This window comes from Erythrolamprus reginae, chromosome 2 (genome assembly GCF_031021105.1).
Source record: "Erythrolamprus reginae isolate rEryReg1 chromosome 2, rEryReg1.hap1, whole genome shotgun sequence".
In the NCBI taxonomy this organism is placed as follows: Eukaryota; Metazoa; Chordata; class Lepidosauria; order Squamata; family Dipsadidae; genus Erythrolamprus; species Erythrolamprus reginae.
Genome location: NC_091951.1, coordinates 325,590,098 through 325,615,368, shown reverse-complemented (window position 1 = coordinate 325,615,368; position 25,271 = coordinate 325,590,098). Strand labels below are relative to the sequence as shown.

General features: G+C 39.8%; 1 protein-coding gene and 1 long non-coding RNA gene across 3 annotated transcripts in view; one reads left to right on the top strand and one right to left on the bottom strand.

Annotated features, from left to right (window-relative positions):
* Window positions 1-2,209: 2,209 nt before the first annotated feature.
* LOC139159032 (uncharacterized) lies at window positions 2,210-5,121 on the bottom strand. The gene is made up of 3 exons (XR_011557795.1): window positions 4,935-5,121; window positions 2,825-3,059; window positions 2,210-2,446 (listed from the first exon to the last, which is right to left on the bottom strand). It is a non-coding gene; the product is annotated as an uncharacterized lncRNA (long non-coding RNA).
* A 6,332-nt stretch (window positions 5,122-11,453) lies between these two features.
* ITGA2 (integrin subunit alpha 2) overlaps window positions 11,454-25,271 on the top strand; it is an 87,500-nt gene continuing 73,682 nt past the window's right edge. Inside the window, exon 1 of one of the 2 annotated variants that reach the window (XR_011558365.1) lies at window positions 11,454-11,608. Coding sequence is in view for 1 of the 2 variants with exons in the window: in XM_070743359.1 (XP_070599460.1) it covers window positions 11,560-11,608 (49 nt within the window). In the remaining variant the exon portion in view is untranslated. The remainder of the gene's footprint in view (window positions 11,609-25,271) is intronic. The other variant, XM_070743359.1, reaches the window with a different exon arrangement.

Below are 25,271 nucleotides of genomic sequence, written 5' to 3'. Positions count from 1 at the left end.
GCAAGTGGCAAATGATAGGAATTCATTTTGCCCCATTACGAACAGACAAACCAGGAATCTCTGTTGGACACAGAAGTCTCCACAAGGCATAGTTTTTAAAAATTAGGATATGATACAATCAAAGTTCCAGGTTTGTTTGGGTTTTTTGTATATAAACAAGTGAACGTTTTTTGCACTGCCAACTTCACTTTTAATCATAGTCTGTCTATACTACCAATCTACTTTGATTCAAAAAAAAATTCACCAAAATTCTTTTCTTCCTGCCTATTTAAAAAAAGGAGCCACCATCAGTTTAGGTGTGTGTGTGTGTGTGAAATGCCATTTTATACAGAGCTTTAAAAAATTATATTACATCATGTTGAGGTAAAAGACCTGACTCATTCCGTGCAGCATCAGTTGAAATAACATGGAATGTTTTCATTTCCATTTTTTCCTGAAAATATTATTTGTATGTGGGAGATTATGTGAATGTGTGTTACTAATATAATTACGCAATCTTGTCTGAAATTGTGAATAAAGCTCTTTGCTTAGTCATTATAATTTAGCAGACACTACATTAAGATTTACAACTTGAGATCTGTGAATAATTATGACTGTAGGTGACCAATATTTGAAAAAGTCCCTAAGGATAAGCCAATTGAACACTTACTAGTACTTTCTGTTAATTCTATCCATATATGGACAGGATCACAAAGAAGCCTTAATTTCCTTCCTTTACTGTCTGAAATCTAATATTAGACTGAGATTTGCATGTTTATGAGAATTATTCATCTCATTCTATACTAAATAAAGAACAAGTGAACTGTGATTTAACTTTACAGACAAATTAGCAAGACTCTCACGGAATGGCAAGCTATAATGTAGTTTGTTTTTGGCTGGTGAATCCACTAACTTATATCACTCTATGCCATCTCTGTTAGTTAAAAGGAACTGTAAGAAGCCAAATTAAGTTTTGCAAGAAAAGTAATCATAGCTTATTGGCTAATTCATGGTTTGTTTCCTTACTCTCCTTTATTACCTGCTTCTTCCTGGTACATAGTTGGCTAGAGAATTATAAAAGACAAAGATATGAATAAAATGTCATGTCTAGCATCTTGTCTACTTTGATATTGTCTTCCTTCTCCTGTTCTGGACTTTGAAGCCCTTAAGTTAAAGAGCTTCCATGTTCTATAGCAGGGGTGTTAAATTCATAGGGGGAGTACATGACCTATTGCAACTTTCCCCCCTTCACTAAACTCAGCATGGGCATGGCCAGCGCGTGATACATCCAGCCTGTGGGCCATGAGTTTGACAGCTCTATTCTATAGTGTACAGGACAGTTCAGTTCCCTGTTTTTTCCTGAGTCATACAGAAGTCTTCATCTGATTTTGCTTGGAACAGCCAAGTCAAAGGGAATTTTGCTCCATTTCCAGGAAAGAGCATTGCTGCACATAGACAAGTGGGAGAAGATAACTTGGTTTAATGGAAGTAGTCATATCCATGATTGGGAAACACAAAATAACAGCTTAACAGAGGTGAAAGGGACCTTGGAGATCATCTAGTCCAATTCCCTCCTCAAGCTGGAGACCCTATACCATTTCAAACAAATTCAATTTAATTCAATTCAATTTATTAGATTTGTATGCCGCCCCTCTCCGAAGACTCGGGGCGGCTCACAACAATAATAAAAAATAGTATAACAATGGAACAATTCTAATAATAAAATTATATTAAAAAACCCCAACAATTTAAAACCATACAGCACATACATACCAAACATAAAATATAAGAAAGCCTGGGGGAGATGTCTTAATTCCCCCATGCCTGGCGATATAGGTGGGTCTTGAGGAACTTGCGAAAGACAAGGAGGGTGGGGGCCGTTCTAATCTCCGGGGGGAGTTGATTCCAGAGGGCCGGGGCCGCCACAGAAAAGGCTCTTCCCCTGGGGCCCGCCAAACAACATTGTTTGGTCGATGAGACCCGGACAAGGCCAACTCTGTGGGACCTAATTGGCCGCTGGGATTCGTGCAGTAGAAGGCAGTTCCGGAGGTATTCTGGTCCAATGCCATGAAGGGCTTTAAAGGTAATTACCAACACTTTGAATTGTGACTGGAAACTGATCGGCAGCCAGTGCAGGCCATGGAGTGTTGTAGAAACGTGGGCGAATCTAGGAAGCCCCACGATGGCTCTCGCAGCCGCATTCTGCACAATCTGAAGTTTCCGAACACTTTTCAAAGGTAGCCCCATGTAGAGAGCGTTGCAGTAGTCGAACCTCGAGGTGATAAGGGCATGAGCGACTGTGAGCAATGACTCCCTGTCATTGGTTATCCAATCTTAAAAACCTTCATTGATGGAGCACCTATAACTTTTTAAGGCAAAATATCTCACTGATTAATCGTTCTAATTGACAGGATATTTCTCTTTATTTCTAGCTTGGTAAAATAAGAAATGTTATCCACTACAGTACCTGTAAAAACAAAGAGAAATAAATACTAAGTTATAACATTCATAGAAGATATGCAAGGAAAATAACATATTTCTGTATACAGTACTTGCAGTCTGGTTTCATTTGCCCGTATAAGTTCTTATTATTTTACTATTAAGCACACCATATATGTGCATCTCTTTAAAAAGGTTTGCAGCAAATTTCACACATTGTGGTAAGAGACGGGGTTTTAAAATTATGGCTTTTTTAAAAAGCCATGGAGGTCTAGCTTGCACACAACATTAATCTGTAAACCACAATTGTACCACACAATGGCTGGGTTTATCTTGTGCTAAGCTAAAACCAGACAAATGATACGATGCCTTAACTTAATGTTAAACTTGGCCAGTGTTTACCTACCACAGATGTCTTCCCCTTACTGTTTAGGAAAGCAGGAAAAAAAATTGCCGCTGCTGAAGGAGGAAATCTTCCAACAATAATACATTGTTAAAACGTCACCACCTCTCCGATACATCCTAAGAATCACAAAATGTATTTGGCTCATTTATTTCTAATTTCCACAACTTCAACTTCTGTCTCCCCTGTAGCTCTTCTAAATGACTCAGAGGTTTCTCCCACGCTGCTAACAACCATTCTGAGGAATGCAGGAAATACGACATCTTTTGTAAATGCAATATAGCGCACAAATAGATTAGCAATCTGACACACACACAGGGGTTGGCTTTATCAGATGAGAAATTAGGACAGATACATCCTGTCCCTTCAGGATACACAATGCTCTAATCATTAATTAGCAGCCAGGAACATTCTTCAATGTTTATTGAGTGTTCATAATAACAAATACAAGGAGTCAAACTTTTTCAGAAACCTCATGATGTCAGTGGGAAAATAAATTTCTTACAAAAAGTAAGAACCCACTTATTCTAATGTGGTAACAAATAAATGCAGACTTCTCAACCAGAACTGCCATATAAAGAAATTGCTTTCATTATGTTTCAGACTTCCTCTCCACCCAGCACTCCACTCCACACTCCATGAATAAGTAGCATGAAATACTCTCAGTCATCATATGAACAAGCACTTTCAATGTTTGTTTAAGGAAATGTCACATCACCAGGGGTGGGTTCTACTTACCTTCCCTATTGGTTTGAATCACGACAGAAGTGCACATTTTGTGTGCATACGATTTGCTCCTGTGCATGCATCACTTCCCAGAAATGACTCTCTGCGCATGGGCAGAAGCCTTTGTGCATATGCAGAAGGTTTTTTAAAATATGCGGCAACTGGAGGGCCAGTTTGGGAGCGTGGACCACAAGTCATTGCTGCCAGTATGGCGAGCAGTGCCAAATTTCCACTACTGGTTCTAAAGTAAGCTTCAACCACAACAATATATGAGCACACAACAGATACAAACTTTTCAGAGTAATTTTTTTAATTTTTTTCTTCCATATCATATAATACAAAAAATCATATACTTTATCTTTTGTTTTAATAAAATAGCTTTTGGGTAGTACATCTTGTATAATCAAATTATACATTCTTAAATCCCGTCTATTTGATTTTGGTTATCATCACACACCCCTTATACCTTTCTTTCTAATTTCGTCATCCTGATAAATCTCAATTAATGTCTAATTAAGACCATCATTAATATTCCTTAAACTATGTATAAAGTCTAAATCCTTCGGATCTTATAATCTTAATTTCATAGCCGTAGTGCCTTCTTCCCTCTAGTAAAATTCTCAAAACAAACTAAAAACCCTTATATCTAAACTTATCTATATAAAATTTATATACTTTGTCAATTTAAAAAACAAATAAACACAAACATTTAAATGCATTACCTATTATTATGCCATTATTGTATTTCATCAAACCCCACTTAATAAACTAAAATTAAGCAATAAAAAACAGATATTTTAATTTTCAAATCCATAAACCCCATTAAGCACATTTATCCAAATTAAACAATCCTTAAAAATCTAAAATAAACCTACTTAAATCACCTTAATGTAAACAGCTCCAAACATGACTGCAGAAAACACGACTTTAGCAACCAAATAGTTAGTGCAGGAACTCACTACCAGACTCTAGTTTCATCACCAAACCCCCAAAACTTTACCCTTGGACTATCCGCTGTTGACCTCACCCAATTCTTAAGAGGTCAGTAAAGGGCGTGCATAAGTGCACCAGTGTGCCTACCATCCCTGCCCTAATGTTTCCCTCTTATTAGCATCAATATCATGTATGTAAACAGTGTTATATCTTTGTATACTACTAATACGTACTTTACAAATAAAATAAAGAACCGGTACGAACCAACAGCAACCCACCACTGCATATCACTTTAACTTGACATGCCTTATTTTTTTCTGTACTGTCTATAAATTAGACTAAATTTAATACAATTTATATTAGGAAGGCTTGGAGGAGCATCTAGCCAATCTTAGCCAGTCCTTTAAAATTAACCAGTCTAATTCCTGATTAAGAACAAATAATTAAAACTTACTTTTTGTTCTAGGATCCCATTGAGTTCTTTGTCCTGATTCTGCCTTTTTTAAAAAAGAATGTCACTCCAGTGTATTATTAAAAAAAAAAATCTCCGTGTTCAATCTTGAATAACTGCATAGCTCTGGTATAGAGAGTAGGCATGTCTGGAGTTTTGTATGCGTTTTATGCTAAAGAATTTAAAGCTGATAGAAATGTAGTAAAATGCAGTAAAAATGACCTGGAAACATATAATAATAAGATAAATTTGGAAATACAGTACATGGGAAATTATAAAGCTTGACTTCATAAAACATTTTACAAAGCCATAAATAAGATTTTAAAAAAAATATCAGTAGAAATAAGTAGAAATGAGCCAAGCGCCCCAATAAAAAATAAGCAAAAAATACCAGAAGGAAATTTATATAACAAAGACAATGTAGGCATAATATTCTCTGGAGATGACCTTGCAGAAGCTATTCAGAAACAAAACCAAAATATACAGAAACATGCACTTAGCCCAAGGAAGTGGGAAAGTAATAGAGAATCAGACTACTGGCCCCAGGAAGTGGGAAAGTATTAGAAAGGAACTCAGACCATTTCCTGACATATAAGAGAACTAAGTCTACACAGGGTTTTACACCTTTTTAAACACTCAAGAGCCATTTGGACCCGTTTTCCCCAGTAAACACAGGGAGCCAATAATTTAACAACTGTTGTGACTTGGTGGACATTGCCAATTCAACATCACTCACTCTCATCCAGTCACATAACCCCTCCCCAGCCACAACTACTCCACTGGTCATTAAGGCAGAGAACCAATTGTTAACATATTTGCCACACCTGGCCCTGCCTCAACCCTCCCATCCACCTCTTGCCACACCCGGCCTTGGGTGTGTTGTTCACCTTTGTCTTTCTCTATCGCTCTCTGTTTCTGTCTCTGTTTTGACGGTGCCTTATCTCTGGCAGGATCATGCTGCCCGACAGACTGCAGAAGGAAATAGCGGGCAGCACGAAGAAGCACCCATGAGACCCAGCAAGAGATGAGGTCCCATAGAATCAGCCCCGGCTGCTTCTCTTCCTAGCAGGAAAATGAAAGGAGGGAGCCGCAGCAGAGGGATAAAAGAGCCACATGTAGTCACGGAGTCGCAGCTTGCCAGTCAGTGAAGGGCCATCACCGTCACTACCGAGGTGCCCCTGGAGCCGGGCATGGGCATGCATGTATTCAGCACGTGTGAGTGTGCACATCAGTAAGATTGGCTTGCTACTCATGCGCAGAAGCTGAATTTCTTGCAAGGATGCTCATGCGTGAGATGTTGCAGATTTTTGGTGATTTCTTTGCTTCTGCGCATGTGCAGAAGCAAAAAAGTGCCAAAAATTGGCAAAATCTCATGCACGCAAGCGTCCTCCTGTGAGATTTGGCTTCCTGTGCACATGCAGAAACCAAATCCCACACCAATGCATATGCCCGCCCGCCACTCAGCTGGAGCTGCGTGCATAGCTGCATTTTTCCAACCGAGACTATGCACCTGTCTGTACTGACTGCAGCTCAATACTGTTGCCACCTCCTGGTCTAAGAGAACTGGGAATTTTACCTGGAGAAAGAAAGATTCAAAGACAGCTTCTTTCAGAGCACTTCTTCAACTTGGAATTGGAGCTACTGAATCCAGGTTGCAGAATTCCCTATGACCATTAGAAGGCGGCAAAGAGAGCACTTACAACAGGTGTGCCAAACTCAAGGCCAGGGAGCCTATGCAGCCTGCAAGGAGCTTAGATCTGGCCCGCAGGCCCATCCTAGGAACAGCAAAGGACCAGCTCCCGGTGTCTCTGCCAGCAAAAATGGAGCTTGTGGGGTCACGTTCAGCCCATCCCAGCTCCATTTTCCCTAGCAGAGAGTGGCAGGAGGCTGTTGCAGCTGAAAATGGAGCTTGGAGGGTCATGTGCAGCCCATCCTAGCTCCATTTTCCCTAGCAGAGAGTGGCAGGAGGCTGTTGCAGCTGAAAATGGAGCTTGGGAGCCCATTTTCACTGGCAGAATGCTTGGGCCACCAGTGATGTCCTCCGACATAAGTGACGTCAAACTGGCCATCCTGGCCATGTCCACCCTGGCCCCCAATGTCAAACACAATCTTGATGTGGCCCTCTATGAAATTGAGTTGGACACTCCTGATTTACAAGATAATTTTGATGCTAGATACAGTGGTACTTCTACCTACGAAAGCCTCTACCTACGAACTTTGCTAGATAAGAACCGTGTGTTCAAGATTTTTTTGCCTCTACTCAAGAACCATTTTCCACTTATAAACCCGAGCCTCCAAACCTGTAACTGGAAAAGGCAGGGAAAAGCCTCCGTGGGGCTTCTCAAGGAATCTCCTGGGAGGAAACAGGGCTGGAAAAGACAGGGAGAAACCTCCATGGGGCTTCTCTAGGAATCTCCTGGGAGGAAACAGAGCCTCCCCCCTCCCTGTGATTTCCCCAATCGCATGCATTATTTGCTTTTACACTGATTCCTATGGGAAAAATTGCTTCTTCTTGCAAACTTTTCTACTTAAGAACCTGGTCACAGAACGAATTAAGTTCGTAAGTAGAGGTACCACTGTACTGTAAAATAGTTCAATTGAATAGCTGTCACACAAAATAATATCAATGAAAGTTCTCTATAGTTTAAAAATGAAGGGACAGAATAAGAATCTCAAGTATAACATGGGAGTCCCCTAATAGTATGAATTGCCTGAAGGGGAACAAGTTACTTCTTTGGAGCTCCCTAATTAATGAGCTTTACTTCAAAGCTATTATTAAGAATGTCTTGAAGCAGAATGGAATAGCCGTCTACCAAGGAGTGCTTTGATTTGGATTAGTCATCTGAACAATTCATGGGCCAAAATTGTTCCTTCCAATTCTAGAGTTGTATGAATGTGTACACATAACTGATGTAAGGAAGATGATATCACCAGTTCTAAGAAAGTAAGAAGCAGTGATGCAAAATTCAGGCCTTTCTTTTTCTTTTCTTTTCTGCAGTTGGGAGTGTTTTACGTTCATTTCTAGCTCTAGACCAGTGGTTGATTGTTGCTAGTTCGGACTGGTTCTTTAGAACAGGAAGGGGAAATTTGCTGTCACTCGCTGTACCGGAAAGCAATGACTGGTGATTTACGCTCCTGAACTGGTCCTCCAGTTGCCGTGGGTTGCCAAAAACTGCTCTGCGCATGCGCAAAGGCTTCTGCACATGCGCAGAGGGTGATTTCCAGGAAGTGATGTATGCGAGATAGTGAAGTGAGCATACACTTCGGTTGTGATGGGAACTGGTAGGGAAGCTAAGTAGATAGAACCCATCCCTGCTCTAAACAAGATGCAATTACAGTGTAAAGTCTACGTATAAGTTCATATCTTAATGATTTTAAAACTCAAGAAGCGGACATTTCCTATTTACTAATCCATTTATCATATTTATTTCCTGTCTGCCTTACTCTAAGATCAAAAGGGTACAAAAGGTCCTTTCTTGTCTCCTCAAGAATTGTGAAATAACCAAGCCTACTCAGACTTGGTCAGAGGAAATCAGCATCGATATAAAAGAAAACATAAGTTAATGTATTACTTCTGGGAGTGTTTGAGTAAAGCAAGTCATACGTATCATAGTAGTCACAAAACAATGAGTTATGAAAAGGCAAGTCCACTTATTGTTTATGGCATTTCCTGGTAACTAGAGGAGAGGCGGGGAGAAATATTTTTTATTGAAAAACTTACTTTACTGTGTCTCCAATGATCAACAAATAAAACATAGAATTGCTCTGGTGTCTACTCCCAAGGGCACCAGAAACTGTATTGAAATATAAAGTCTCTCTTTTTTTCAAATTTCTCAGTCTAGGCCAGAGGTTCTCAACCTGGGGGTCGGGACCCCTTTGGGGGTCGAATGACCATTTCACAGGGGTCGCGTAAGACCATGGAAAAAGACAAATTTCCCATTGTGTTAGAAACTAAAGCTTTTAATTCTGACGCCTTGGAAATTTTACAATCCAACCAAACAAGCGTTTACAGTGTGGGGGACCTTCCTACCAATCAGCTTAAAGCTCTGTTGGGAGAATTTGCACTAGACTTATGGTTGGGGGTCACCACAACATGAGGAATTATATCAAGGGATCGCGGTATTATTAAGATTGAGAACCACTGGTCTAGGCAGCTAGTTGTCCTTGGATTTTTCAGAGTCTTCCACTCAAATACAGAAAAAAGATATACTATAACCTGGCTTATTTTTTAAAGTCAGATAACATCAGGTAGGTTCTTTCAACAGCTGAGTAAAAAACCTCGCACATTTGTTATATAGCATATGCCACCCCCCAAAGAAAAATTGGGGGGGAGGGATGAGAAATGGGGAATCACATTAGGAAAAAGTAAAAATCCCATTTTTTGAGCTCAGTTGGCAGTATGACACATCCACATGTATCATTTTGACCACAGCTCAGAAATGATTTGATACTGCCTTTTTTTCCTGGGTACTTTTGATTTCCAAATCTAGGGAGGATTTCGTTGTGGTCTTCTTTCCCAGTACTAAGGGAAACCAGCATTGGCTTCTGATCCAGAAAAGACTAAGCAGTGCCTTCATGCATGCTCATACGTGTTTGAGTCACCTCTGTCTGGATGAATGGTTATTCCTCGTAATTAAAACATTAAAATACTTCTCCTCCAAATACTTCAAACCACAGCATTATAACTTGCCTTAGGGTGCCAGAGCCAGAAAATAAGACCACATTGTCCGCTCCCCCACCACAAAAACCACCTAACCTCTCTCCCTCCCCTTCAAAGTGGGTATTTCTACATTACACACCCCAAAATAAATGGGAGATAGGAACTTAAAGACCCTGGAGTACACATTACTGAATGAATGAAAATGAATGTTTTAAAAGTTAGAATTTTAAGAACTTTTTAGAATCTTAATTGGATAACTGTACTGTTGTGTTTCACTATATGTTGTGAGCTGCCCCGAGTCCACGGAAGGGGTGGCATACAAGTCCAATAAATAAATAAATAAATTTCCAATTATCTAAGTGCCAGAGCCCACTGCAACAGCATTGCCAAAAAAAAAAAACACTGAGTCGCAAACGCAGCTTCTTCTCTAGAAACACCGATCTACTAACCAGAGCATACAAAACATTGGTAAGACCAATTCTTGAATACAGCTTACCTGTATGGAATCCACACTGCATAACAGACATTAATACATTTGAAGGAGTCCAGAAATACTTCAAAAGAAGTACTCCATTCCTCCTCATGAAACAAATTACCTTACTCCTCCAGACTTCAATTACTACGTTTAGAAAATTTACAGCTACGCCGCCTCCGAACTGATTTAACTGTTGTTCATAAAATCATACATCACAATGTACTCCCTGTTAGCGACTACTTCACCTTTAACAACAACACAAGAGCACGCAATAGATACGAACAAAATGTAAATCGCTCCAAACTAGACTGCAGAAAATACGATTTCAGCAACGCCTGGAATTCACTACCGGACTCTGTTGTTTCTTCCCCCAATCCCAAAATCTTCAACCTTACATTTTCTACAATAGACCTCTCCTCTTTTCTAAGAGGTCTGTAAAGGGCATGCATAAGTGCACCTTTGTGCCTACGTTCCTGTCCTAATGTGTTTTTATCTTTTCTATTTCTACTTTGTTTGTTTGTTTGTTTGTTTATTTATTTAGTTAGTTAGTCCGATACAAATAGAAAGTTAAAGAGAATAAAAACGGAGAGGGGCGGCATACAAATCTAATAAATAATAATAAAATAATAATAATAATAACATGTAGTAGTAAATATCAGGGAAAGGATAGAAGAAAAGATATGAGAATAGAATGGTCAATGAAGAGTAGAGGAAAGGATATATGAATGGGAGAAAAGATATACAGTATAAAATATAGGAGAGACAATTGGAGAGGGGACGGAAGGCACACTACTGCACTTATGCTCGCCCCTTAATACTTTATACTTATATTATGTTAAACATACAATACTATATTTGTATGAGAAGTAAAAACAAACAAAAACCAGTAGTAATAATAGTGCAGACTTGGTAAATAGTTTTTGAGGGAATTATTTGTTTAGCAGAAAGATGGCGCTGGGGGGGGGGGATGAACTTGTGTCTAGGTGAGTAAATAGTGTTTGAGGGAATTCTCCTCATAAAAGAGCCCTTGATGGAGCCGCGGAGGATGAGAAGAGACAGCGCATCTTTGAAGGGGGGAAAAACCTCCTTTCACGCGATCCTATGCAAGTCGCGTTTCGTTCTCCCCGCATCTCTCTCTCTCTTTTTTTTTTACTTCTCTCTTCTTATTTTAGGACTTCACCCGAAAAGTAGCAGGAAGCGGGCGAGAGGCCAGAAAAGCTCGTTTCATATGCACGTCGCGTCTTTTAAAAACACCGGAGCGGAAGAGTTGTTGCTTTTTTTTTTAATGTGTGGCGGGGACTGAGGGAGTAAAAGAGGAGGGCCTTAAAACTTCGGCGAGCGGGGAAGGGCCGGGGCGGAGCAGCTCGCCGGTGCTGAGGGACCCGCGGGGCGCTGCGAAAGAGCCGCGCCAGGTGGGCGGAGCCGCTCCGGGACCATTTAGCGCTTTTGCCCACCGCCACCGCCGTCTGTAGTCACGGCTCCTTCTTGGGACAATGGGTGATGCGAGGAGACTTCTGGGCTGCCTGGCTTTGCTGAGCTTAAGTAAGTCGCGGCGTTCGTGTGTGTGGGGGGGGGGGGGAGAAGGTGGGCAGAAGTGTCGTCGCGTTTCGGCTCCAGAATGGGGAGAATCTCCTTCTCCATCCAATTGCGCGCTGGCTCGAGGGGGCTCTAAAAAGTCTGTGCCCCCCCCCCCACACCTCCGGGGGTTGTGGAAGCGGCCTTTCTGAATAAAACACGTTTTGAATGGTTAACTCGCTCCCTTCCCTTTGGAGCGAGTTGGAACAGGTGCCGCCTTTAGCCCGCTGGAAGTTTTGGCGGCAAGGGTTTCTTCCCGGGAAGTTACGCGTGGTTGAACGCCCGCGTACCTTTTCTGAGGACAAGGCGCCTTGGAATCAATGGGACGGAGCTTAGGTTCGCGCGCCTCCTTTCCGGAGACTTCGGTTGGAGAACAGTCCTCTACTACTACACTGTGGAATGTAATAGTCGCGTGAAGGGGGCAGGAGGAGGAGTCGCGGTGAACGAGAGCCTCTGGACTACCGTAGTTCGGTGTTGGATTTATTTATTTATTTTTATTTATTCATTTTCTCCAATACGCAATAATACACAATTAGGGCTATAGAGGATGTAGTAGAGAAGATATACGAGATATAGGAGAGACTATAGGACAGGGTACGGAAGGCACTCTAGTGCACTTGTACTCGCCCCTTACTGACCTCTTAGGAATCTGGAGAGGTCAACCGTGGATAGTCTAAGGGTAAAATGTTGGGAGTTAGGGGATGATACTACGGAGTCCGTAATGAGTTCCACACTTCGACAAGCAGTTAATATTAAGCTGTTGTGTGCTCTTGTGTTGTTGTGGTTGAAGCTGAAGTAGTCGTTGACAGGCAGGATATTGCAGCATATGATCTTGTGGGCAATACTTAGATCATGTTTAAGGCATCCTAGTTCTAAGCTTTCAAGACCCAGGGTTTCCTAGGGTATTCTGTTTCGGGTAGAGGAGTGAAGGGCTCTTCTGGTGAAGTATCTTTGGACATTTTCAAGGGTGTTAATGTCAGAAATGTGGTATGGGTTCCAAACAAGTGAGCTGTATTCTAGGATGGGTCTGGTGAAAGTTTTGTAAGCTCTGGTAAGTAGTGTGAGATTTCCAGAGCAGAAACTACGTAGAATTAACAACTCTTGAGGCCTTCTTAGCGATGTTGTTGCAGTGGGCTTCGGCACTTAGATCTTTAGTTATTAGTATCCCAAGGTCCTTGACTGAGTGGGGATTATCTGTGATAATTTGTTTATTCAGTTTGTATTTGAAGTTCTGATTCTTTTTGCCCATGTGTAGGACAGAGCATTTGATGGTTGAGATTTGGAGTTGCCACGCGTAGGGTGCTCAAGCTGCGGAGACTGATGATGATCACACAGAATTTAAGTTTATTCCTCAGTTATAAATGCTGCTTGTATGCTTTTACTGTACACAGTCCAGAGCCCCTCTAAGAGGGAGATAGATTATTATCAAATTATTATTTGATTATTATCCATAATTCTATAGTAATTATCAAATAATAATTTGATAATAATTTTATCAATAACTACTTATTACACTGTTCTGCAGGTAAAAAGTTGCAAGCATGGAAACAGCTGTTCTGACATAATTTGGGGTGCTGATAATGAAAATAACATTTAAAAATGTATATTGGCTCTAGTTTCCAAGATATATGATATGGTGTGTGTGTGTGTGTGTGTGTGCGTGCATGCAACATATGTTTTATTCTGTGATTTGACAGAAAAAACAAAACACACACACACACACACATGGTTTATTATGCGGTTGTATTGCTACCATCAGCTACCTTCTATTCCAGTTGCTTATGCGGTTGTGATGAAAGAAACATATGAAAACATGAAAGATGCATCATCTATGCATCTTAAGATGCATTAACTATGGTCAACATGTGGTGACCTGAAAGTGGTTGCTATCTTACTTGGTCTTCAAGGTGGATATTCTAAGTATTGCTGCTTCCTGTGTGAATGAGACAGTCATGTGAAAGAATTGCACTACTGTATATCAAAAGACACTGGCCACTTTGGCAGACGCTGCAACCAGGGAATAAAAATGTAAAGTATCCAACACTTGTAGACAGCAAAAAGATTTTATTACTTCCATTACATGTCAATTTGGGATTAATGAAAAACTTTGTGAAGGCAATGGACAGGAATAAAGCTGCTTTCATGTACCTGATCGGTTAATTTCCATTGCTTAGTGCTGCAAAAATAAGTCAAGGCAAGTACGTATTGGTGGTATACAAAGATATAACAATGTTTATATACTGTACATGAGTTTGTATCTGTTGTGTGCTTGTGTGTTGTTGTGGTTGAAGCTGAAATAGTAATTGACAGGAGAGACGTTGTAGCAGATGATTTTATGGGCTATGGTTAGGTCGTGTTTAAGGCTATGTAGTTCTAAGATTTCTAAACCTAGGATTGCAAGTCTAGTTGCATAAGGTCTTCTGTTGTGAGTGGAGGTACTAATAAAATATCTCTGGACATTTCTAGAGTGTTTATGTCCAAAATGTGGTGTTGGTTCCAGACAGATGAGCTGTATTCAAGGATTGGTCTGGCAAAAGTTTTGTATGCTCTGGTTAGTAGTTTGAGATTACTGGAGCAGAAGCTATATAGGATTAAGTTAACAACTCTTGAAGCCTTTTTTGTGATGTTGCAGTGGGCTTTGTCAGTTAGGTCATTTGATATGAGTATTCCAAGGTCTTTTACAGAGTGAGGGTTGTCTGCAAGGTCTTGTTTGTTCAGCTTGTATTTGGTGTTCTGATTCTTTTTGCCAATGTGTAGGACAGAGCATTTTTGGTTGAGATTTGGAGTTGCCAGATATTTGACCATTCAGACCCAAAGTCAAGGTCTTTTTAGAGAGTAGCTGCGTTATTGGTGTTGAAAAGGTTTACATCATCATCATCATTGCAGTTAAAGGTAAATGGAGCCATCAATGCTTGCAGACTACTGTTAGACAATTGTAAGAGACAATCCTTTCCTTGGATACAAAAGAAAAGTCAAGAGAAGCAAATGGAACACAAACTGAAGGCAAGATTAATGAGAAATTTAAACTTTTGAACATTTTATTGCCTATTACCTGTAGTTGGAAAATGTAAACTGTCCATTGCATGAAAACTAGAGCCAACTAACAAACCTCCTTGTTATATTTGAATTCAGCATGTGAAATTAATTAAGAAATGGCACATTTCATTTCTGCGATGAAAAAAAAATTGAAAATTTGCAAAACAGTGTTAATCAATAGCAATAGCACTTAGACTTATATACCACTTCACAGTGTAAGGCTGAGTCAACCTTTAGCCTGGTGAGATGCGAACTGCCAAATTGCAGGCAGCCTGCAGTCAGCAAAAATGCTCTGCAGTACTGCATTTTAACCACTGTGCCGCCAAGTCTCTTAACCAGTAATAATGTAAATAAATAAATGTAAGGCGAAGGCCTGCAGATAAATAAAATATGGGTATCCCAAAATTTATGTTACTAAGGGAGACATTTGTTAAGTTATGACCTATAAAGCCCTTCATGGCATAGGACCAGATTATCTCCTTCTGCTGCATGAATCCCAGTGACCGGTGAGGTCCCACAGAGTTGGCCTCCTTAGGATCCCGTCAACCAAACAATGTCGGCTGGCGGGACATAGGGGAAGAGCCTTCTCCGTGGGAGCCCCGACCCTCTGGAATCAGCTCCCCCCAGAGATTTGCACTGCCCCCACCCTCCTCACCTTCCGAAAGAGCTTAAAATCTCATCTTTGCCGCCAGGCTTGAGACATTTAGATCTTCCCCCCGATCAATGAATGTTTTAAGTACGAAGTTCTGAATGATTGGTTTGATAGGTTTTACTTTCTTTTAACTGAATTGAAGGGTTGTTTTTAATGTAGTATTAATTGGATTTATATTATTGTTCTGTTTTTGTATATGCTGTGAGCCGCCCCAAATCCTTGGAGATGGGCGACATGCAAATAAATAAATAAATAAATAAATAAATAAATAAATAAATAAATAAATAAATAAATAAACAAACAAACAAACAAACAAACAAACAAACAAACAAACAAACAAACAAACAAACAAACAAACAAACAAACAAACAAACAAACAACTTAATTTTGCCCCTATTTTATGACCTTTCTTGCCACAGTTAAGTGAATCAGTACAGTTGTTAGTCACATGGTTGTTAAGTGAGTCTGGCTTGCCCATTGACTTTCTCCGAAGGTCGCAAAAGCTGATCACATGACCTCGGGACCCTGCAACCGTAATACGTATGAATCAGTTGCCAAGCATATGAACTTTGATCATGTGGCCATAGGGATGTTGCAACAAGTCATGTGAAAATAGATCATACGTCACTTTTTTCAGTGCCGTTGTAACTTTGAATGGTCACTAAATGAACTGTTGTAAATTGAGGACTACCTATTTTTCTCTTTTCAGATCACTTTAGCTATAAATCTTTTTTGGTGTATGGTTTCAAGTCAACTTTGACTTCTGGAGACTGAACTAGGCCCTGCAGTTTTTGTGGCAAGAATTCAGAAGTGAATTATAATTTGCCATTGTCATTTTCTTAGGGCTGAGACAGAATGACTGGCTTGAGATCATCCACTTGATTTTGTGCTTAAGGCGGGACCAGAACACATTAACTCCCAGTTTCTCGCTCCCAGTTCTTTGCCACTACTTCAAATTGTATCTTTATAAACCAGACTTACAATATTTTATTTCAGTAATTCTCATTCCCTTGCTTTAATATATACTTCTCAGAAAAATAAAGGGAACACTCAAATAACACACCCTAGATCTGAATGAATGAAATAATCTCATTAAATACTTTGTTCTGCACAAAGTTGAATGTGCACAACAGCATGTGAAATTTGCTGTCAATCAGTGTTGCTTCCTAAGTGGACAGTTTGAATTCACAGAAGTTTGATTTACTTGGAGTTATATTGTGTTGTTTAAGTGTTCCCTTTATTTTTTTGAGCAGTATAAATTAATATTTTCTTCCTGATATCACTGATCTATATGAGTTGTTTCACATATCATGCTTGGTTTTAGTTTCCTTAATAATGCTTTATTATACAAGCTAATAAATGTTTGCAAACTGTGACATCGGCTATTCTTTACAAATGCAATGCAGAGTTCATACAACATAATGAACCACATTATGGCTTATTGTATTGGGTGAACCCAGACAAAGTGTGATTTTTGAGAAGTAAGATTGCTTGAATTTAGTGTAGTAGCTTCCAAATAAATAGATACATGATAGTAATCTTTGCTGAATTTTAGTCATAGTTATACCTAAATACGCATAGATTTCTGCAGTTCAAAACTGAGATGAGATGTTATCTGAATCTGCTCTTGCTTCCAAATTGCAGAAATTATTTTCTTTAGCCTAATTTACATTTATAGTTTATACATTACATCCTGCCAGAATCTATAGAACAGAGCATCTTTTCTTCACCAGAGCTACTTATATGATTTTGTATTAGCAAAAGCCAATAGAGATGAAACACTGGCTTTTAAGTGAATGTGAACATTAAATGAATGTGAATACCTGGATTGGTTAGGACTCTTCACAGCCGTTTTGTGTCATAATATTTTCACCCTAACATTCCAGAATGTAAGAATCAGCCTCTTGTTTCATCTGAGCTTGTTATTAAGCTGGATGTCATTCAAAAACATTTACCTGTGAGAAGTTGCAACTTGTTCCTAACTATGGGAGACATTGCAGAATATAACAGCGCTCGAGGGACGAAACCAGATACAGACACATTAACCTTTTGCAAGAATTGTGCATGCAAAATGGCCTGTATTCTGTGCTCTCTTCTGAAAAAACACATTTTTCAGAGTGTGCAGCATTTTTATTTAATCTGCCCTTTATTCTGCTGGTGAAAGTGACTGGGGCTTAAACAAAGGCCCTGAGTTCTAAAAGGTACTTGGCTAGAGTGACGGGGTTATGCCAACGTTGTTAAAACACATAATGGATGGAATTTAGAACGTGAAGCTGAGTGCCTGGTTGGTGAAAGCTGTAGCAAAAGAAATGCTTGTACTAATGAATTTAATGACTTAATGATTATGTTGAATTTAAACTTTCTGAAAGTTGAATAGGAAAAATACTTAAAGAATGGCTTAGGCCTTAATGTTAAGCTATGTTTGTTTATATCATGGTTTGTGGGACATCTGCAAGTGGATCGTGGACAACCACCCCTTCCCAGAAGAATGAAATATTTTAGGAAATATTAAAAAGGTAGAATATTATATTTCCCTAAAGGCGAAATAGAGTAACATGCTCTTGGAGATGGAAAGCAGTCCCCAAATCTTTCGTAATAGCTCTCAGCAGATGTCAGCATTTAAGAAATAAAAAGATAGCTAGCTCTATTCATAGGCAAAAAAAAATCTGTGAATGAAATAAATAAAATGTTAAATATTAATTGGACAATTACAAAAGAAATAGCGATTTTAATTAAACAAAGAGAACTAAGAGATTTTAAAGAAATAAAAACTGCAGTATTGGAAAGTGCTCAAGCGGTAGTGGTATTGGGTTGGAAAGAGTCTATAAAATGGACATTACAGAACTGGTACTGGTACATGGTGGATCACATACATTTTGAAATCATGGAAATAAGATTAAACAACTTTGATGAAAACAAACTGGAGAAGCTGATGGTACGATGGAATAAGGTGAAAGGTTATATGTTGAGTAGAATCTGTGATGCAAATGTGAAAAATAAACTCCAATCACTCTTTCAGTAATAACAAATGCAAAGTAGAGCCAAGGAAATATATATATATATAAACTAGTAAATTTTCGAACCCCCCGGAATGGGTGGTGGTGGTGATGGGGGTTCTTTTGTCGGTCAGGTGATGGGCACATGCACTGTGCACTGTTTTATGTTTGTTTTTTTATGTAACCATATTTACAAAATCAATAAAAATATATTTAAAAAAAAATAAAATCTGTGAAGCAGGGTCTGAACCGGATTAGCCCTCAGCCAGACAAACAACAGATTTGTACATGGCACCATGGGAGTCTGGCAACAGCCAGTAGAATACATGTTTTTGCACAGGAACAGGAAGTTCAAGTGCAAAGCCCAAGATAAGTTATAAAAACCCCTCACTTTCCACTCCATGTGGTCCATTGCCCAGAATCACCCATGTGGTTCTGCTTCATCATTAAACTATATTTCCAAATCCTCCAGCCCAGTGCCTTTCTCCCAGCTTGGAACTGGACCTCAATATTTCTTCAATCAACAGGATGATTCACACAATACTCTGAGCCAAAGCTTGAGTAGTTATGATATGGTTTACTACAGTTACTGTTGTTTGGTGAGTGGGGGGAGAGGAGATATTACTGTTTTGGTCCAGGATTGTCAGCCTTGTTGAACTTTAGAGATGGTGTGGGGGAGTCTTGCAAAGTACAGTGGTACCTCTACTTAAGAACGTAATTCGTTCTGTGACCAGGTTCTTAAGTAGAAAAGTTTGTAAGTAGAAGCAATTTTTCCCATAGGAATCAATGTAAAAACAAATAATGGCTGCAAACCCATTAGGAACGAAATAAAAGCTTGGAATTTGGGTGGGAAGAGGAGGAGGAAGAAGAGGAGGAGGACAGTTGCTGCCCAGAGTGAAGGGAGTGTTTCTTTTCTCTGGGCGCTGGCAGAGGTTTATTCCCTCTTCAAGCACCCAGAGAAAGGAAAATGCTTTGTTCGCTCTGGACTTGCCAAACCTCCTTAAGCACCATTGAAAGGCTCCTCTGGCAGCCCAGAAAAGCCCAAGATGACCGGGATTAAATGGGGAATGGCAGGAAACTGGCCAGGCCTTCATGCCGCTCTCAAATTTCCTGGGAAATTTTCCCCGGCTCGGGTTCTTAAGTAGAAAATAGTTCTTAAGAAGAGGCAAAAACCCCTTGAAAACCCGGTTCTTATCTAGAAAAGTTCTTAAGTAGAGGTACCACTACATTTAAAGTATCCTTTCCCCCTCTCTTAAATTCCATTCAATCAGAAAAAAAATCTGCTTGGTACTGTATTGAAATTGTTGGATTTTTTAAAGGGATGAGAATCCTACTTCATATCTCTGTAAGATTTAAGGAACACATTTTGCTACTTAAAACGCTTTCCTTCAAAAGCTAAGCAAAGTGGACTGAAGACTTGTTTGCAATTACTTCTGAATAGTCTGCTGTAATTTAACTTGAGGGTGTATGGTGCCTGACCTGAATATGACCTGAAATGAAATTTGAGACCTATAGATTATTTGTCATGCAGATCTCAAACTTGTGATTAATTGACGTTTTCTCATTTGAGGGGTTCTTACTATGAGTGTGGTGGTTTTTTTAATTTTTTTTCTTTTTGCTACACACTTTTTGCTACACACCGATAGTTACATTTCGTTACACCTGAAACAGTACAAGTGTATAGTAAATGCAAACACAACAGCAAGGTTAAAGTTTTATCCATTAGCTGAAGTCCTTGCTATGGGTTTTCTCCTGTTCCAACAGCAAAAAAAAGAAAAGAAAAGATACACATTTTATTTTCCTTCAATAACTCTACCTGCACCTGGTGTGAGTCAGCAGTTATATCTAAAACATGTGTAGGCTAACTTAGGAGAGTGGGTGGGGCTGCATAAATGCTCTTCTCTCTGAAATAATGCCAAAGCATTAAACATATAAAAATAATATGGGAAAAACAAGACCATTAAATCATTTTAAGAGCAAATCTTTGCTATTGAATTTTCAATGTTGTCAAGAAAGATGCAGTAGTTTCAGGGAAGGAGGATGCCTTATTTATGATTTAAATTACTAATAATGTGAAGTTTCAACTTTCTAAAAGTTGAATAGGAAAAGTTAGCCAAATTACTGGCTCTAATACCTAAATACGGGTACTGACTATTTTTAAATACCTATTATTTCAAGGGGTTTCCCAGTTCCAACTTCTCAAAGTTTAAACGCATCAGGCATTAGAACAATTTGTAGGGCACATAAAACTTAGGGGTTTTTTTTGACAGCCTAGTTCTTAATGACATAGTTAAGAATGTGTTAGGGTACCACTTTTTTGTATTATAGTATAATATATACTTCTTATACAGAAATGGATTCCAACTTACCTCACTGCCAGTTTGCTGCCTCCTACGCCACGTGACCATGACATGTGGGCATGCCATGCAGTGTAAACCCCCCCCCCCCAAATTAAAAAAAAACCACTGAAAACAAAATGGCCATGAATGGGCAGTGCCAAAAGTAGCAAAATTTGCATGTGCAGAATATTTTTTTTTTTAAAAAAAGATGGCGTTGCCCATGGACCTGCATCGGCCAATACAGTTTGGTGACATCATCATGATATCACCAGCAGGTCCCTACCAGTTCGGGCAAAACAGTCCAAGCCAGGAGGAACCCACCCCTGTTCTTATACTATGGTACTACAAAAATGAAGAAAAAAGAAAGCAAATCCCAGAATTAGGCCAGTTGTTTAAGCAGCAAACTCTTCAGTTTAAAATCAGTTTGAAGGTGATAAATTGAATGCAGACCTTGTATTAACTATTGTTGATGTTAGATATACATGTACACTGTCTTCCAGGATAAAAGAAATAGCTGCTTCTCCCAGTTTTGAAAATATTAAGACTGTTTGTCTCTTGACTATCTCCTGCTATCAATATATTTGCAGAGACCATGCATTGACCAAGACTAGACAGAAAGGAACATGTAAATATCTTCATCAGTAACAATTGGCATATAAAGACTATAACAGTCGCCAGAGCCCAAAGACCTAAAACTAGCAAATAACCCAACCAATCACTCTAGGAAAATTTGAAGACCAACAGGATTTCTCATTCCCCAGGTTCTCAGGAAACTTTCTTGTCTTCTGTTCTTCCCTTTTGTTTGAAAGTTTTCCCTCACCTATTAATTGGGAGCAAAATAAATGTGTTATCAGCTAGAGAGATTGTATTTCTCATAAGTTTGCTATCAGAGTTCAAAACAAGGACAAAGTAATGTCAGAGTATTTTACCTCCAAGACATTCAATTATAGATTTTGTTGTTAATAAGCTGCATTAGAATAACAAAACTTTGCCAGCATTATCTATAGAAAGATTGCTGAATTCACATAGATCAAAAGTTTCAGGCTATCTCCGAAACCATTAACAAACACAATAAGGTTTTAAGACATTATAATTGCTAATTAATAAGATACCTGTGATCTGTTTCATATTTAAGTTGTACCTGCACAACCACTCTTTCTCTACCTCCTCCTTATTTGTTTTCCAATCCATTAGTTTAATTACTCTGTGCATTTGAAAAGTGAACTAAGCTCACAAAAAACATATGCTTTTTAATAAAATATGTTAGAAAAAAATGCTACTGAACTCTTCTTAAGTTTCCCCTGCCACTCTGTGGGTCAGGGTACTGCAGGTTCCTGTTGATTGAAAGCTGGGTGTTGTGGTTCAGTTGTGATTTTTCTGTTGTCTTCTCATGATGGTTCATCTGTCCCTTTTTTGTTTGATAGATACTCTGCTGATTGGGCAAGGGGATCTGAAGTTGAATCACTTCCTTTGAGATCCAAATGGCCATTGGTTTATGAGTGCATGTGGCATAATTAGTATTAGTAGTTGTATTTATAAAGAATTTATATTTATTTGTATTTATTTGTATTTATTGTATTTATTTATTTATTTATATTTATTTTATAGAGGTAATTGAATACTGCAGAAAGGAAAAGAACAATATATATACAGTGTTCCCTCAATTTTCGCGGGGGTTGCGTTCCGAGGGGTGCCGCGAAAGTCGAATTTCCACGAAGTAGAGATGCGGAAGTAAATACACTATTTTTGGCTAGGAACAGTATCACAAGCCTTAACACTTTAAACCCCTAAATTACAATTTCCCGTTCCCTTAGCAACCATTTAGATTATTACTCACCATGTTTATTTATTAAAGTTTATTAAAAAAATATTTATTAAAGGCAGACGAAAGTTTGGCGATGACATATGATGTCATCGTGTGGGGAAAACCGTGGTATGGGGGGGAACCGTGGTATAAGGGGAAAAACCGTGAAGTATTTTTTAATTAATATTTTTGAAAAACCGTGGTATAGACTGCTCGCAAAGTTTGAACCCGTGAAAATCGAGGGAACACTGTACAGTGATCCCCACAGTTTAGCGCTCTCGATCATTGCTAATCACTATATCGCGATTTTTCCACCCGGAAGTAAAAACACCATCTGCGCATGCGCACCCCTTTTATCTATGGCCACGCATGCGTAGATGGTGGAGTTTGCGTTCCCCGGGCAGATCAGCTGCTGGGCTGCTTCCCTGGGTCTTCCCCCCTCTTGCTGGCGGGAGGGCGAGCGGCGGGCATCAGTGAGGAGCCGGGGTTTCCCCTTTGCGTGGGCGGCCAGTAAGACCCCAGCGCCGCTTCCCAGCTGAGTCCCGAAGCCAAACGCGGAAGTTCGCCTTTGCCGTCTGGCTTCAGGACTCAGCTGCTGCAAGCGAGCAGCCGGGCGGGCGAACGGGCAAGCGGCAAGCGATCTTGGGGTTTCCCCATTGCCCAGGCAAAGGGGAAACCCCAAGATCGCTTGCCGCTTGCCCGTTCGCCCGCCCGCCCGGCTGCTCGCTTGCCGCTTGCCTGTTCGCCCGCCCGCCCGGCTGCTCGCTTGCAGCGCCGCAGCAGCGAGGAGCCGGGCGGGCGGGTGAACGGGCAAGCGGCAAGCGATCTTGGGGTTTCCCCGTTGCCTGGCCAACGGGGAAACCCCATCTTCGGCTCCTCGCTGCTGCCGCGCTGCGGAGTAGATCAGCTGTTGGGCGGCCGAAGGGGTCTTCCCCGCCGCCCACACGCAAACTCCACCATCTGCACATGTGCGGCCATGGAAAACAGGACGCGCATGCGCAGATGGTGTTTTTACTTCCGTGCCGCTACATCGCGAGTTTAAGATTATCACGCGGGGTCTTGGAACGGAACCCTCGCGATAATCGGGGGATCACTGTATATTGTATATTCACCATATAGCCCTCTACTTTCAGATATATAATGTATACTCAACATGCAGCCCTCTACTTTCAAATATGTAATGTATATTCACAATACAGCCCTTTACTTTCAAATTCCTAAAATAATTCACATAGAACACCAATTTCTGCTAGATTAACAAAACATTTAAGAAGTCTGAATATAATTCAGATTGGAGACATTAAAGTCAATGGATATGTTTGTGGGTCTACATTTTTCAGAAAAACGTGGCTAAGCCATGAATTCTGCCAAAAGTCTGGGGCATTCCTCATTCAGGGGAGTTATTTTCATCTACTCATTCCAGGTGCTTTTTTGGGGGAAGCATTGTACAGACTTGCCACTATTTCCATGGTTACAATATTGAAAGGCATATGAGACACAAACTGCATGCCAATCAGAGTAGTCGGTGAAGTTTTGTAACAGAAGCAGAGGTTTGAAAGTTCCAGCAGTTCTTAGCAGCTCTTTTAATAAGCTTATTTTATTATTTATATCCATAAAGAATAAAATAAGCTTATTAAAAGAGCCACTAAGAGCCTCTGTTTTAAGAACTGCTGGAATTCTTCCCCACAAAGAAATACATAGGTTTAAACCCAATTTAAACACATTAATAAAACTTAATTGGCATATCCATGCCAATTAAGTTTTATTAATGTGTTTAAATTGGGTCTTTGCTTTGTGGGGAAGAATTAATAATAATAATAATACTAAAGAAATCAGAGATTCTGCATTAGAGAATGATCAAAGCAATGTCCACTGTTGCAATAATGAATTGAATGCAAAGACAGATAATTTCTTTCTTTTGTATTTTGCAGTGTTTTCATAGACAATCTGTCGGAACAGATACCCTGTGATTCTGCTGAGAGGGAGGGAGGAGGAGGGAAGCGAGAAAGAGAGAGAGAGAGAGAGAGAGAGAGACGGAGGGGGAGTGAGAGTTATGGAATTAGGAATAGGGTAACTAGTGAACCAGTTGACTTTGGGCCCAACACACAAGATACTCAGCCTATTTATTTGTTTATTTAATCCCCACATTTAATATTTCTTTACAAATACGGTAGCTCAAATCAACCAACATATCCAGCATACTTTTGTCCTCCTATTTTCTCCTGAACAAGCCTTTGAGATGAGTTTGGCTGAGAAATAAGGACTGGCCCAAAAAGTCAGTTAGCTTTCATGGGACTTGAACTCATGATCTCCTGCTTTCTAGCCTGGTTCCTGTGTGTGGAAATTTAGAAACAGCAACTATCTACCAACCAACTTTAAACTTGATAGATTACAGTGAATAGGTCTTCATCTTGCAATAGATGGAGTCAGTCTGATCATATGAATAAATAGTTATGCTCATGGATCCAGAGTAAAAGGAGATTATAAGTAGTTTAAATTAACTCCTACTCTAATTGTCCTGCAGAAGGGGCACAGAGAGGCAGGCATAGAATGGAAAACAGAGAGGAAATAGTAGGACAACACAGAGAGTAAATTGTACAGTTCTGCAATATTGGCCTTGGTCCCATCCTCTGCCATTATGCCGCCCCAACAGCTGTGCCCTGCGGAAATTTGAACCCTTAATTGTAAGAAGGTCACCCTTCCTAGAAAGCATAATTAGGACTGGAGCTTTGCCTTATGTTTTTTGCTTACTTAAGGACAGTGTTCTGCCCATATTTCTGTCCTTGGCGTTCACAAAGTTTTG